This window comes from Lathamus discolor, chromosome 5, assembly GCF_037157495.1.
Source record: "Lathamus discolor isolate bLatDis1 chromosome 5, bLatDis1.hap1, whole genome shotgun sequence".
Taxonomy (NCBI): domain Eukaryota; kingdom Metazoa; phylum Chordata; class Aves; order Psittaciformes; family Psittacidae; genus Lathamus; species Lathamus discolor.
In genome coordinates, this window is record NC_088888.1 from 54,102,874 (window position 1) to 54,117,553 (window position 14,680).

Genomic DNA, 14,680 nt, shown 5'->3' on the forward strand with positions numbered 1-14,680 from the left:
CAGGTGCCCCATCCTGATGGTGAGGCACTGGCTTAGGATCCCCCAGCCTCACCACACTCCAGCTGCAGCCATGGGAGGAAATGGCCATGAAGCGAAGGAAGCAGAAGTACCTCTCTGTGCTGCTCCTCCCCTCCACTGCGGAGCCCCACAGCTCTCCTGGGCGCAGCATGCACCAGGCTGAAAGTGTTGCTGCCTCGAAAGCTCTTCACTGTTTTTTATGTGCCAAATCCACATGCTGCCTTGCTACGGACCATGGCATCTACTCTGGAGAAGTTCATTCATTCTGTGGACCCCAGAACTCTTCCCAGGGTCCTCCAAATCCAGTCGGGCATCTATTTCCAAGGTAAGCATCGGGTGCTTTCTGACGGAGCTTTGCAAGTCTGACATCAGGTCCCCCTTGGGATCTAGATGTAGGGGAGGCAGAGGGAGGATTTTGACAGAGTTGTCTCCCAGCAGTTTTCCACCAGCTGCAATTTCCCCTTTGAAGAAGCAGCGTAAGAATTAATAGCTTTGGAAATGTCTTTGATAGGGTGTGCATCTGGTCTTCTTACAGGCAGTGAGGAAGGAGCTGTAGATAGTCTTCATTGTATCCTGGAATGAGTCATGAATTTGCTTTGCAGTCACACAGAGCCATCAGTCCAGCCTATGCAGATCACCTCACAAAGGTTAATTGATTGTACCTAGCTCTACTGTTCTGGGGTTGGCATGAGGAGGTGCTCTCTGTCACATGAATAAAGAGACAGGGAGTTTGGAAAGTGACTGTGAGGGACTATACGGTTTTCCACCCTGCATTTGGAGGTACTTCAAGTGGTGCAACAATACAGAAGAATAGGTACGAGCCAGACAGGAGTACCACAGAGGCAGTATTTTGCTGGGTTTTCCTGATGCAGATCTTTTCTTGTATTTAGTGCTGGGCTCTGCGTGTGCACAAAACACAGTAGAAGAATGGTAAAGAGGCTTGCACAGGAGGGAAATGCTAGGTGCTTAGTCAGGGCATAGGTGCTGTTTAACGACAACAAAAACACCATGTCAAGCTCATCATGCATTAGTCTAGGAAAAGAAAGTTACCCCCCTGTCACTGCAAGGGTAAACTTGGGGTCACGCTAAATAAAACAGAGAGGGCTTCATGAAATGAGCTGAAGACTTCCGCTTCAGCAGAATACCTACTCCAGGATTCACAATATCTGTCTTTACATTAATCTAAAAATCCCCATTCTGCACCATAGTAAGAGGAGAGAGGAGGTGGTCAATGTTGGCCACCTTCCACACACCTAGGAAATAGTAGTAATATAAATACAAGTTGCATATATATGTGTATGTATACATATATGTGTGTGTATACGTGTACACAAAATACTGTGAGATATATACTTATATACAAAATCCTATGGTAAAATTATGGTAGCCCAGCTGTCATCAGGTTTCTGAGTTCCTATAGTCTGCATCCTGCTGTTAGTGGATGGTAAAGCTCATGCCGGTACATCTTTGGAGCCAGGGTATTTCAGCTTGTGCTTTCATTTATCATGTAAATCCTTCCTCATGAGGAGAGAAAAACAGTGGAGACATATACCACAGACCATTTTGCATCAGTATCCCCATGTGTGAGAAAAAGTGGCTATTAGCTGATGACTGCATATAATAAAAGAGTGTGCACAACTTTGGGAGGGAGTGGTGTGTGCTCTAGAGTCAGGCATGTTTGCACTAAATCCGAGAGCCGTTGTGATTCTCTGATGCTGCTTCAGTATTCAGCAGCACCATTTCTTCCTGTTCTCTGCTCCCAGTGGCTTTCTCTCAGCTATACTCATATATGATTCCACCAGCAGGCTAGATGCAGCACTAACATACATGCAGGTGTTTCTTGCTTATGCAATAAGTTAGGCTAATGCAGACAGTCTATTTAGCTTCTTCCTCCCACAGTTGGCACATCCCCAGAATACCTAGAAACACAGATGTCAGCTAGCAGGCTTTTCTTGGTTCCTTTATCATCATCTTCCCTGCTTCAGAGGCTTCAGAGGAAGCTTGAGATAGTTGAGGCACTATGATGTACCTGATAGGTTTGTAGGATCTAGGGCTACAAAAGACATTCTCAGACCAAACTCTCCCTTCCTCTTCTTCCTTCCTTCCTCCATCCCCTTGTCCCTCCCTCCCTCCCTCCCTAAGCACTCTATCCATGTTGGCTTCCTTCTGAACATTTTGCTCCCCTCCGTGCCTGACAGTAGGGGTGAACACGCTGTTCTGTGATTGCATTCTGATTTATGTTGCATTTTCTAAAGCAAGAGTAGTGCTTTAGAGAGAGTCTGAAGTAAATCCTGTTATATTGCTAAACAGGAGAGTGAACCACTTTATGCACTTCGAATTTCTAGTAGGGTGACCGTTCTTTAGTCCTTCCTTAGGCAGATACCCGCACCCCTCCAATAATCTTTTTGATTTCTTCTGCCACATGCAGTACACCAGCAATCTCATTGTGGGTAATGGCAGGGCTGTCGCAACCAATATGGGTTTATTGCTACCGTTGCAGGGGCCAAATCAGAGCTTTTGTGCAGATTATAGTAGCTCCCAAATGTCTACAGAGTCAGCCTGGTTAGCTGAGTCCTACTTAGATTAATGTTTTTATGGAGCTGAATTTCATAGGAATCTTTAACTATTCTCAACAGAACATGCAGATAGTAACGGAGAAGATTTATTTTTAAAGCATTACATGGGATTGTTTGAAACTGGTCAGTCACAAGAGATGATTAATTTTCTGGTGTAAACATTTAAAATAGCAAGGATTTTTATGTATATATGTACATGCTATGTATGTTCCCCTATCAGCAACACCAGAAAAAGGTGCAACGTTTCTTAGTGTCAGCTTAACCAGGAACATCAAATGGCTAATGGAGAAAATAATGATCTACTAAAGCCATTGGAGCTGTCGCATCAAGGCTGTAGCAGCCAAGCAAAGGCGGCTATAGTAATTTAGTTAGTAAGAAGACAACAAAGTGTAATTCATTCACTGGTCTTCTGTGGTGAATGGTGTGCTGTGGGAATGAAACTCTTCATCCACTCTATTTGGAAGCAACATTTTGCACACACTCCTCTAAGACTTGCAAATTAGCCTTACTACTCTTAACAGATTTTCAGTACCTCTGGAAGCATAAGGAAAGCATAGTGCTCTTTGTTAGGATGGATGTATATTTTCCCATGTGGTGAGGTATTTTTATTAAAGTCAAGCTCTAGGGAAAGAGTGGGAATTTGGTTGCTTTGGGCAAGGTAAAAGCTCTAAAAGATCCCATTCTGCCTTCATGCTGTTACACCAAATGTAGTCTATGCCTTTGTTTTCAAACCCAGTCCTGCCTGCTGCAGTTCCCTGGGGGAGAGTAGGTTGAGACATGCTGTGTGCACTCATTCCACCATTACTCTCTCTACTGGCCTATAAAAAATTAAGTTCTTGCTGCTGTTAATGAAATTGTAGCTCCCCAAACTACAAATGGACAGAACTTTATAGACCCTGTTTCCATTCAGAATACTTTCAGCTAGAAAAGCTATGGGCAGTTGAACTTTTGTTGCTAGTAGTGAGTACTACCACCTAGACACCTTTCTGAGGAAGCTCTGTTCACATTTCTATTCCTGGCTTGAATCAGAGGGAAGGGTTTCCACTGCAGTCATATCAGTATTTTTCATGATACACCTGGACTTTGGGGTTGGTTGAAGCCTTACCCAGTTTACTTCAGGCAGGATAGCCAAGGTTTGAAGAGCTTATTCGTACTTCCATGTTCCTACTCTCCTTTCCCTCTAGCAGTGTGTAGTTTCATAGCCAGAGTCCCAGCCTGCAGTCACCACCTATGACTGTCTGACACTATGCAGACTCAGGAATGTGGGGTTTTAGTAATAGCCCCAACTTGTTCTAAAGTGCTTTTCATTCGTCAGAAAACAGAAACAGGTAAAAGGAGAGGGCGGTTATGCAAACCTCAGGGATGCTTTTCAGGGAAGTTGTTTTGGACTCTGAAGTCTTAATACTGTTTTTACAGGAACTGGACTGTTGAATCTCTGGAGGGAATAGAAAGGCTGATTATAAAATGAGAGCAAATTTGCCAGATACAAGTATCTTGGTAATCAGCATTTATTAGAAAGAAACTACAGTGCAGACTGAAGTACACGACAATTTAACTGCTCATTAAAATATGTTATTAAAAATTAAACTACTAAAACTCCATTGGAAAATTGATTGATTGAATATCTTTCTTTGAACATTTTAGTAAATATTTATACTTAGCTAAGTACTGTATGACCACTGATTTTTACAGATAGCATGCAAGTACAGGCTTTCATCTTTGTGTTGAAAAAATTGTGTCTGTTTTAATACTGATGTAATATTTTATGGGTAATTGAATTTAACATTCTGCAGGCTTAATTTAACCAGTGGCAGGACAGTAAAAAGTGTCAAACTTTAATTGTGAAAAATGTAGAACTTCTCAAGGCACCTATTCTGTTGGTGTTTCTTGCTGCTAGCCGTGTTTCCTACCCACAGCCTTCCCATTTTTGCTTCACCTAACTAAAAATCACGCATTGCCTTTATTCCCCTAAAGCTAAATGCGCACATCAGCAATGGGATTAGGACACCATGGACTGGGTCCTGTGAGAATACAGGAAGAGCTGGTAGCACCTCGCTGCAGATCAGCTGTTCAAAAGGAACACTTGTGTTGTAAAAAATCACAGTGCCAGGACATGTCTTCTTTATGACAGACCAGTGAAACACATCAGGAAAGTTTATGCTCTGGTCTCTTTCTTTGAGGAAACTCTAAGCCAGCAGCCTACACCTCTGCAGGCCGGGAGTGCAGTGAAGCAACATACTGTAAGCGTATTCCGCCCTCTGCTCTCTCTCCTGAGGCTCAGAAAAGTGCCGGGTCTTTCTACACAGGGAGAAAGTGGTGGGAAAAGGCAACAGTAGCATCTCAGATACATCCCTGGTTAATGCCCTTCCAGAGCTAAGGGAGTTAAAGATGCTCAGTATTGCCAGGTGGAGATCCCAGCTCTGGGCAGCTGCTTGGTGTTCTCCAATAGCTGCATGAGGGGCAATGACGAACAAAAACATCTTGGGATTTGCTCCTTCTTTGGGGAATGTGAATAGTTCCATTTCAGAACTCCCTTTGGTGAACCATAAAGAACATGAACATGCTTAGGCTCATGGCTTCTCTTGGCTCTCCTTTGCTGGTTGTGTATCCGTACCTGCTCACTGTCTTTACAGTTTCAATTTCACCCTTTCTGCTTCTGTTACTGAGTAACAGCATCTTTTCAGCATGTGGTTCTGTGAGCTTTTCAGGGGAGTGCTGGGCAGAGTGCTGGAGCCACTTACAAAAATCCTGTTAACCCCGTAACTGCAGCTAGGCAAACCAAATAGAAGAACCCTTGTATATCAAGTCTCAGCTGTCCCAAGTCCTAATGTAGACAATACATCACTCTCAACACTAACAGAAAATCATCTCATAGGATGGAATGATTTTCTAATGTTTTTAAGCCAACCTAGAGATGTGAAAAGCTTATGAGTCAATGAGCACTAGGATATGCAGTCTGTAATACTTATGAATGTAACTAAGAAGCTGCCTCTTCAGGATTAATAAAGGCACTTTTCCTTATAAAAAGCAGCAAGACAATTTAAACAGAGGCTGAAGCATGAACGTCTTTGAACAGCTTTGATGAAGATAATTAGGGTTGTATTTCTTAGAGGTGGAAGATGAATAAAAATGAGCTGTGCATTTATTGAGTGGACTCTCAGTTGAGTGCATGCCAAAGGGAGAATTGCACATGGAATGGGTGAAATCTGTGGTAGTGTGTTTGCACTTACTAATTTGTCACATTTTTTTTTTATAGAGATAGATGCCAAACCTGACTGTAAAAATTGAAGGGTTTTTTCCTTTGAACACAGTTGTTTCCCTTCCTCTTGCTTGAGCAGTTAGGAGCAAGAGCCCTAGGTACAGCCTACGGTACAGATAGTTTGGATTCTCTTTTTTGGTCAGTAGTTGGAGAATGTTGGTAAATTTTCTTTATTAATATATACCACTGAAATTCTCCTGCTCTTGTTCAGGCTGCTTCAAAACTATGCTTTATTCTGAACAAGAAGGAAAGTGCCCTTCAGTGAATGCAATATGAGAACAAACCCTGACTTTTATGGGTCAAATATTGCTCATTTTATTCATGCTGCTGCCCTCAATGGGATGAGTCATCCAGAAACAGAAAAATCTGACCCTGGGTAGCTGGTGCTGAGGGCAAAACTGCTTCAAGGATCTTCTTGTGAGGATTTTCTTTCTATTACATTCACCTTTGGGCCTCTCTGTGGATCTCATAGGAGGTGGGAAGAATACCCAAATTGCTTGGCTTGTCTTGATGCAAGGGTCAACCCCCTGCCTTGGCTTACTGAAGCTGCCCTCAATGTGCTGGTTTCCTGCAGCAGAGAGGGCTCCCTGGCTGTTGTTGCATTTGGGCCTCCAGGGATGTGAGGAAGAGGACTGCAAAAGGAGGAGCCCTGTTTGCCTACACATGAATCTATCATCCTATAAAAATGCCAAGACAATTCTTACAAACTCAGGTTCTGGGAAGGTAATGGGACAAACCATAGCAAATAACCAAGGAGGGAGGATCCAGGGATAAACATCATACACAAGTCCATGACCATGCACTGTTTCTAAGTTACAGGGCTTTTGTGGAGTAATTTTTTTTTTCTCCAGCTCCTGGTGATCTATTCATAAGGGGACATGGCATTAGTACAGTTTCACAGTTTCTGGTTAGCTCCATTGGACACACAGTAATGGCACAAGGGGCAGCATGCTGTGATCTCAATAGGGAAAGATGCTTAAACATCTTTCCAGTCCTGCACTTCACCTGTGACATGCTCAGCACTGTCCCGATCTGCAATTTAATTTAGGCAGCCTTCTTAGACCTAGTCGATCAAAGCACAGATTTCCAGTTAAACGTACACTTCAGTAAACATACCTAAAGTGAAAGTAATTAACACTGCAAAGAAAATGAATAAAACTAAATAAATCATAAACAGCTAAACCAGTGACTGATACTGTTCAAAAGCAGCTTTTGGCATTCTCTTCACTGCAGCAGTAATTCTGACTCATGTCTAAACACAAACAGAAGGTCAAAGATGTTGCATTTGGAGCTGTGGTTTCGCTTGCTCTTTTCATTATAGTGGCTGCTGCATGCAAAAAGCTCTGTTGCCACATGCAGAGCATGAGCCCTCTGGATAGATGAGAATCAGAAGAAAGTATTAAAAAAAAATAAATAGCCATAAACCTATTAGGAAAGGAATAAATCAGAAACTGCATAAGTAATTTTTTGAAAATTTCCAGTATGATTGAAATGGCTTAAAGCGCTTAGCATTTAAAGTTTGACTTTGTATGGGAAAAGATAAATTTTAGAGCTTTTGGGTTTTTGATGGTTTTGTGCTGGCAAAAATCAGACCTTCTGCAGCCTAATTAGGTATGATCAAGATAAGATGCCTTCTTTCCACGGAGCCTTTTGAAGGGAATTTACCTTCATGGCAATTCAGCAGCTGAACTGCTTGAAGGATTTGTGTCCCAGACTGACCAAACCTGCAGATTTTTGTTGATTGAGACATATTAAAGAGAGAAGAGCCATTACAAAGCCTAGTAAGTTGCTCTGTCACTTGATAAAGGATCTCTACAGAAATTCACGCTGCCTTTGTGACCACTGCTAGCCCTGGGCTCCTGGAACACCCTGTGGGCACAGGAGAGCTGGGCTCACTTGCTCTCGGTGGGTGCACCTTCCAGGTGTAGGAAGGAAGGGATGGATAAAAGCCATACAAGTGCTTTATACTATTTGCAGCCACTCTCACAGCCTGGGGTTGGAAAGAGAAGCTGGGTCATGCTTTCCTCTTTGCCTGCTATTGAGCATATGATTTTTAGCCTCTTCATATCTTTCCCACAAGTTGTTAGTTTATTTGAGTTTAGTGGGGGAATTCCAGCATGCTGATTAGCATCTGCGGTGTTCAGGAGGTATTTGACTGGGAAAAAAAAAAAAAAGACACTTCTCACCATCAGAAATAGGTTACATTTCACTACTGCTTAATCAGAGTGTAATATGATTAAAGTTATTAAGCAAAATTCTCCTCCCCGCAACTTTAAAGTAGATCTCTCTTCTTGCCAAAGAGCATAAATTGAACAACTGGCTAACCCCTCAAATAATGCCCATAAAGAATGATATCTTTTTTATTGACACTAATTATAGATACATTATGTCCTTCATGTTACTTTTGGAGCCTGCAGCAGCCTGAATAGAACTGGGATTTCAGCTGAGCTCTGTCGTAGGGGAAAGCAGGATATTGTTATTCTGGCTGAATGGCTGCACCAAGGGATCATGTCTTTATGTGAAAGGAGAACCATTTCACCAGCCCCCGAAACAGAGTCACCTCTGATATGGGGAGGCAGCACCCATATGGGCAACTGATGACAACATAATAGTGGAGAAAGGAGCACTGGGAAAAGGACATTGGGGCAAAATTCTACTCTTTCAGGAGATCTTTCATCTCCCTGCAAAGCAGCCAGGTTCCCAGTTCTTTGGATCTTCTTTCAGAGACTGATCAGCTTGCCAGCTGCAATGAATTCAGTGGGTGTTTCTGAGAGATGAAAGGGGTAATGTTTTCCTTCAAGGATTCAAACTCATAGGCTGAGGCGTCAATGCCTAGTGCTTGGACTCCGAAGACATTTGTTTTGTTAGGAAAAAAGCTTGGTCTTGGTTCAAAAAATACGAAAAAAAGAACGGATGATATTTGGAAGTGCTTAGCAGCACCCTGTAGCAGACAGACGGTTAGACTGGGAGTCAGCCAGCCTGGGCTTGAGCTCCAATCCTGCTGAATGATCCTCTGTGCCACCTTAGTCAAGCCTTTTGTCTTGTTCACATTGCTGTCCCTAGCTCTTCTTGCTAAACTGTGAAGGAGCATGCAGCAAAAGGGAGCATAGGAGCGATGTATTGTTGCTGTTCAGTCATGGGACTGATTTTGAGCCATACTTCCTATCAGCATCTGTGAAGCGTTCACTCCGAGGGCAGTCACCAAATTCAGCTCTAAGCTGCTGGGAAGGAAAAGGAACGTATTACTGAGATATTTGCTGTTCTACCTTGTATTATAAAATATTTCTCTCAGTGGTCTCATGTGTCCTGACATGAAGAATGTCATTCTCCATCTTAGGCATTCACTGTATTTGTATTTTATATTGTTGTTTTTATAAAACTCTTTTTGTACCTATAATGAGAAATAAATAAAGGGCTCATGTTAGGGAAGATGGTGCTGTAGCTGCTTAGCATTTTAGGAAAGTTGGAGGGAAAGATACTGAACCAATTGTTATGATTGCTTTGATGTGATCACAGCAGTTGCTAATATGGATCGTCAGACTAGAAATGAGCTTATGAAAGGATATAAATGTGGTTTTTATTGAACGAAGTAACAATCCAAAAAAGGTAGTTTCAAAGACAAGAAGCTCTTTAATTGCAGCCTTCAGGAGCATTGTTTGATCAGTGTAAATAGGCTGCTTTATTCTGGGTTCTGCTAAAATGTGGGTTTTTTTCATTATGTTGCATACATGTTTCTCAAATCAAAAAGATTACTTGATTTACATTTTCAGCATCTTAGACTTTCTTTGTGGCTTGAGTGAGACAAACACAGTTATTGTTGGGCAACAACAGATTAAGGTACTGCAAGGGTCCATTTAAATTTTATTTTTAACTATAATGTTCATGTGTGTCCACATCACACAGCTGAAGTAAAATCTTTCAGGGTCACGTTGTCACACAGCGGGTATTTCCACAGTGTTTTAAGACTAATTATCATGGCTTTTAAAGGAAAAAGAATTTTTATTGTCCCTTTTGAAAACCATGCAGTTTCCGTCCCTCCCTTTTATCAGCACAAATATTTGCTGCAAATGCCTAGATGACAAATCACACAGGTAACATTTTTCTTGTCTGAATGTAATCTTCATTGTACTATTCCAGGCAAACCGCCAAGGAAAGGCTAAAATCAGGGCTAAGGCAATCTGGTTGCAGACAAATATATAATTACAATCAATACTGTATGTGCAATTGGACCCCCAAAAACGAATCTATTCTTGCATGGATGGCAGAGTTTCATTTTATTTTTTTTTTATTTTTTTTAACCTGGTATCATTAAAAATGAGGCTTCTGAAATCAGTCTCGGTCTGTAAACCATTTCCTCCCAGCATCTCACCCTCATGATCTTTCAACCTCTTGGTCTATTTTAAATGAAGCTGATAAATGAGGAGTAATTAAAGACCCACAAGTTCCCATGAATATGGTCATCTAGATAGATTTCTACATACATGTGCACACATTTGTCTGTCTATATGCTCTATATGTTTTACTACTGATAAGCTATTGAAGGTTGGTGTCTGATTTCCTTAATTGGATGGAAAATATGGTGGGATACCTCTGTTACTCAGTGGTTACATAAGCAATTTATCCAACTTTTCTTATGCTATGAAAGGTACAGTCCTGTGACCATGAGTCCTGGGATTCTTGGGCACTCTCCACCTCTACTCTGCTGAAAGCTTTCCTTGCTTCTACAAGATCTAAAATGGCCTTCCTAAATGCTTAATACCCTTTCCCTTCTCGATGATGTAAAAAAAAAGTATGTCTTTTATTTCTTCCTTTTTAATTCAAGAATGGGTTCCCTTTCCCTGGTATTACTACAGAGCATTGTCTTTGCCAGTAGATTATGTACCCATGTGATAGTTTATTTCTTTGATGGTAAGACAACCAACTCACTTAATTTTGGGGGTTTTAATTAATTTATTTAAAGCCATAAAATGTTTGGGGTTTTTTTAAGTTTTAATTTTCATCTCACTTTTCCCTCAAACTGGTGCTTTTAGATTAATGATCCGCTTGTTTTCCACATCCGCTTGTTTTCCACATCTGCATTGTTTTCCACAATGTTACGTTTTGTTCTGCTGAAAGACCCTGAGAGTTAAGGTGCTATGACAGCCCTGTCTGTCTATTCTGTGTGCACTCTTCTGTGGCTTGCAGTGTGGCATTTATAATCCATCTTTTTTTCTGAATGTATTATCTTGGCCCTTGATGTCGCAAACAGAGCCTGCAGCTCCATGTAATGCTTTTTGTAGACTCCAGCTTGCACTCCATATGCTTGTCTGCCTCAGGTACTTTCTCTCTTTTATGAGTGGAAATTCTATTTTCTTGTAGCATTTTAGATTCTCTGCCATCTCTACAGTGCTAGGCCACTGTTTACGCTGCATAGGTTGTTATATGTATTTCTCATGGTTTGCATATTTTGATTGCTTTGTCAAAGGCTAATTTTTGTGTCATCCAATCATCTATTTTTTAGTGTTTGGCAGAGCTAGTCTCTTCTCATAATACTGCCAGATTAGATGTTCAGACTGGGACCATCACTAACTGATGAGTTTCACTTTTTCACAAGCTCTGTTTATGCTTTTATTTTGCGATGGAGGGCAGGACTCCTCAACCTCTGCCGTACGATTGGTTATTAAGCTATTGTGCCTGAGGAAAAGTAAATGTGGTAAAAGTATTAAGTCTTTCAGAACCAGCCATAATCAGAAAAAGGGCCCTCCTCTGACTCCCCTCTTTATTTCTTGGTGGCACCACTCTGCTGCAGATATAGACAGCAGTAGTACTTTAATATTCTTTAATCACACAATCATTTTTTGAGAAATTCAGCCTCATAACTCCTCCATTCTTCCCCTTGGGGCCGTTGCTTGGGTTGGTCTACTCCAGCTACCATGTTATTTGGAAATCAACCACAGCCAGCAAGGCCGTGGAACCTGGGTAGCACAGTGCCTATGCTCCTATGGAGTCTGCATGTGGATGTGCAGCAGGGCCCTGCTGCATCCTGGGGAATGCCTGCAAAGGCTGTCTAGCAGAAGCGCAGGCAAATGTGCCTGGAGGCCATGATTAGTCAGTGCAGTTACTTTTATATGTTAAATGAGTTCTAAGGGTCTATTTTCAAGGGAGTTATTTTGGAGAAGTTGGATCTAAATATGCACTGAAGAAAAACCCCAACAACTCTGGAAGCCATGAGCTCCCATTTTGAGTAGGTTTTCACAAATATTTATTCAGAGGTGAGAATATTGGAATTATTTTCTCATCTTTCCATGTTTCTGTAATGCAGAGCTCATCATGCTGCGTCCCCTAGGATTCCCTATATCTAATATCATAGCTGCTTGTGATCTCTACTGTGTCTGATGTGAGGAGTGAGGTGGTTCAGCACAAAAAGAATATTACCCTCTTCACGGCTGCTCAGTCTTTCTCTCTCCCTGTAATATGAAATAAGTATTGCACATACACTTTTCTGACTGTCATAAAATGTCCTGTGGAGTTCAGCTAAAGGAATGAGAACTACGATAATTCCTCATGTGCTTATTAGAGCAACAGCCAGCCTACTGAGGGGAGCTGTAGCAATATCCAGTGGAGACATCTGACTTAATGCTGAATTACAGAGAGACTCAAGGGAGAGTAAACAACTATGCACTACCTTTACAATAAGAAAACCTGATTGTTCTTTTTTAGTTAAAGGGCAGCAGCTCTCTTGGTCTTCTTGGTACCAGATTGGCTGAAAGTATGCATTAACAGCATGGTTCTTCACCTGGCTGTAGTTGATATATTTGTCTGGCACTATAATCCAGAATCCCTTTGTGCTAATCATCGAGTCAGTAGCCTGCTGGGGGAGTTTGGAGCCTAAACTCAGTAGTCATGATCCTATGTAGTGTTCTCAACAAGAGAAACCAGGCAGTGTTGTCACATGCAGCCTGCTGAAAGCAACTGCCACGCAATATTTTGATGTTTTTTGGGGTTTGGAGTTTTTTTTTTGGCTGATATTCCTTCTACACAGGGTTAAATACCTACATCGGTATGTGTCTTCTTCAGGGTAGTAGCTGGGGATTTCCAAGTGTTCATCTCAACTCTGAAAGCATTGCACAAGCAACAGACAGGTTTGCCTGGCCATGCCTTCACAGCAGAGCACCTTGAGCCAGTTGCTCAGTGTTACTTCTGTTCATCCTTCTGTCCTGATACAAACTTCTTATTTTGAGGCTTTGGATTTAGGCTAGAACCAGAGCAACGTGTGCTCAGCCTGCGCTTGCAGTGACGTCCCATGAGGTCGAGGTGGTAGCCAAACGCTTGTCACCTGCAAGTGCAGCAACAGAGTTAGTAGATATATCCCAGACTCAGTAAGAGATGCTGATTAGCCCAGGCTGTGGTTGTGACTGGAACTGATCTTGAATGATCATTAGGAAAATCACTCACCTAATAGTTGCATTTCTGATATGACACCTGGGGTGGGGGGGAAGCTTTGTTTTTTCTCCCCAGCAACTACAAGGAGAGCTGTGGAGTAAGGAATGGTGCTTTCTGTAGGAAGTGAGTTCTGCAGGCAATGGCAATATGTCAGTCCAGGCTATCTCAGTTATTGATTGCTACTATATAGTCAGAGGTCAGGTGTTAAATACCTCTCATTGCCTGAGATCATTCTGGTTACCTAGGTTAAAATGGGGTGGGGGGAAGCCAAACCCAGAAACTTAAGTTGAACAAAATGCAAGAAAGGGGCTACTGGGGGCTTATGGGAAGGAAAATCGTCCCGGAGGAGATAAAGAGAATTTGTTTCTTCTAGATTTTTGTCAAAAATGAGACCAGAGAAGGGCAAAAATAACCTTGAAACCCTTTGGAGAAGGGAGAAATGGAAATGAGAAAAAAAAGTATTTAAAGTAGCAAAACAACATTAGTAGCAGAGCAAATGAATACAGTTACCAAGGCATTGGGAGCGAAAATGAGAATAAGGTTTCTTACCACAGGGAAATGAAATTCTGAGATGGGATTCTAGAAAGAGTACTTTCACATCACTTAAATACAGAGCTTGGTAAGTTCTTAGAAAGAACTGCACAGAATCAGAGGAACAGAAGCTAGCATTAAAATCAGCATTTCTGATGTTCTGTGTTCAATGCAGTTTTATCTACAAATGGAATACCATGTGTTTGCTGTACTGTCTTTCTATAAAATTAATTAATCCCATGCTTCAAAGCTTCTTCTAATCTCCTGCAATGACCAGGAAGAATTTTCCTTCTTCTGCATAACTTGTCTTTGGTTTGGTTTTGCTTTATTCTTACGTACTTCTGAAACAGCAGAGATTGACCACAGCTACAATGGAGAAGGGGAAGGTTGCTTTTGTCAGGGCAGAGAAGGGAGGGTTGCTTTTGGCAGGCAAACTCCAATTCCAGGTTTTGTGAGGAAGCTCTGAAATGCCTGATTGAATTGCCTCGTTGCTGACCTCAAACTTCTGAGCATCACAGACAAAAAAGGAATTTTTTTGCTGCCAGGTCAGTATCAGTAGACTTTTTTTCAGCATGAGGCAGGGATTACCACTGTCAATTGGCCAGTCTTCCAATTTCTTGTACTTTCTTTAGGTTTTCTGTTCCTACAGAAAGCTCAAATGGTAGTTGCACTTTGCTGTCTCCTAGGCTCATCCTGGAGACCTTTAGCATATATGATTTTTTTGTCTTCCGCTGTAGTCTATTTCCTATGGGATATGCTATGCCCTATGCCATGCAGAGGCACCTTTCCTGTGCAAGCTCCACTGCCTGGTGATTTCAGGAGGCAGCTCCTGATGACCCGAGTAATTCTATGCTCTACTTCATTCCATTTTTGT

The 14,680-nt window shown here is 41.8% G+C and overlaps 1 protein-coding gene across 2 annotated transcripts in view; it reads left to right on the plus strand.

Annotated features, from left to right (window-relative positions):
- The first annotated feature begins 233 nt into the window (after nucleotides 1–233).
- The window catches only part of THEMIS (thymocyte selection associated), a 77,109-nt gene continuing 62,662 nt past the window's right edge, over nucleotides 234–14,680 (plus strand). For both annotated transcript variants that reach the window (XM_065679112.1, XM_065679113.1), the window contains exon 1: nucleotides 234–343. In XM_065679112.1, the coding sequence (XP_065535184.1) occupies nucleotides 253–343 (91 nt within the window). In that variant the 5' untranslated portion in view covers nucleotides 234–252. The remainder of the gene's footprint in view (nucleotides 344–14,680) is intronic.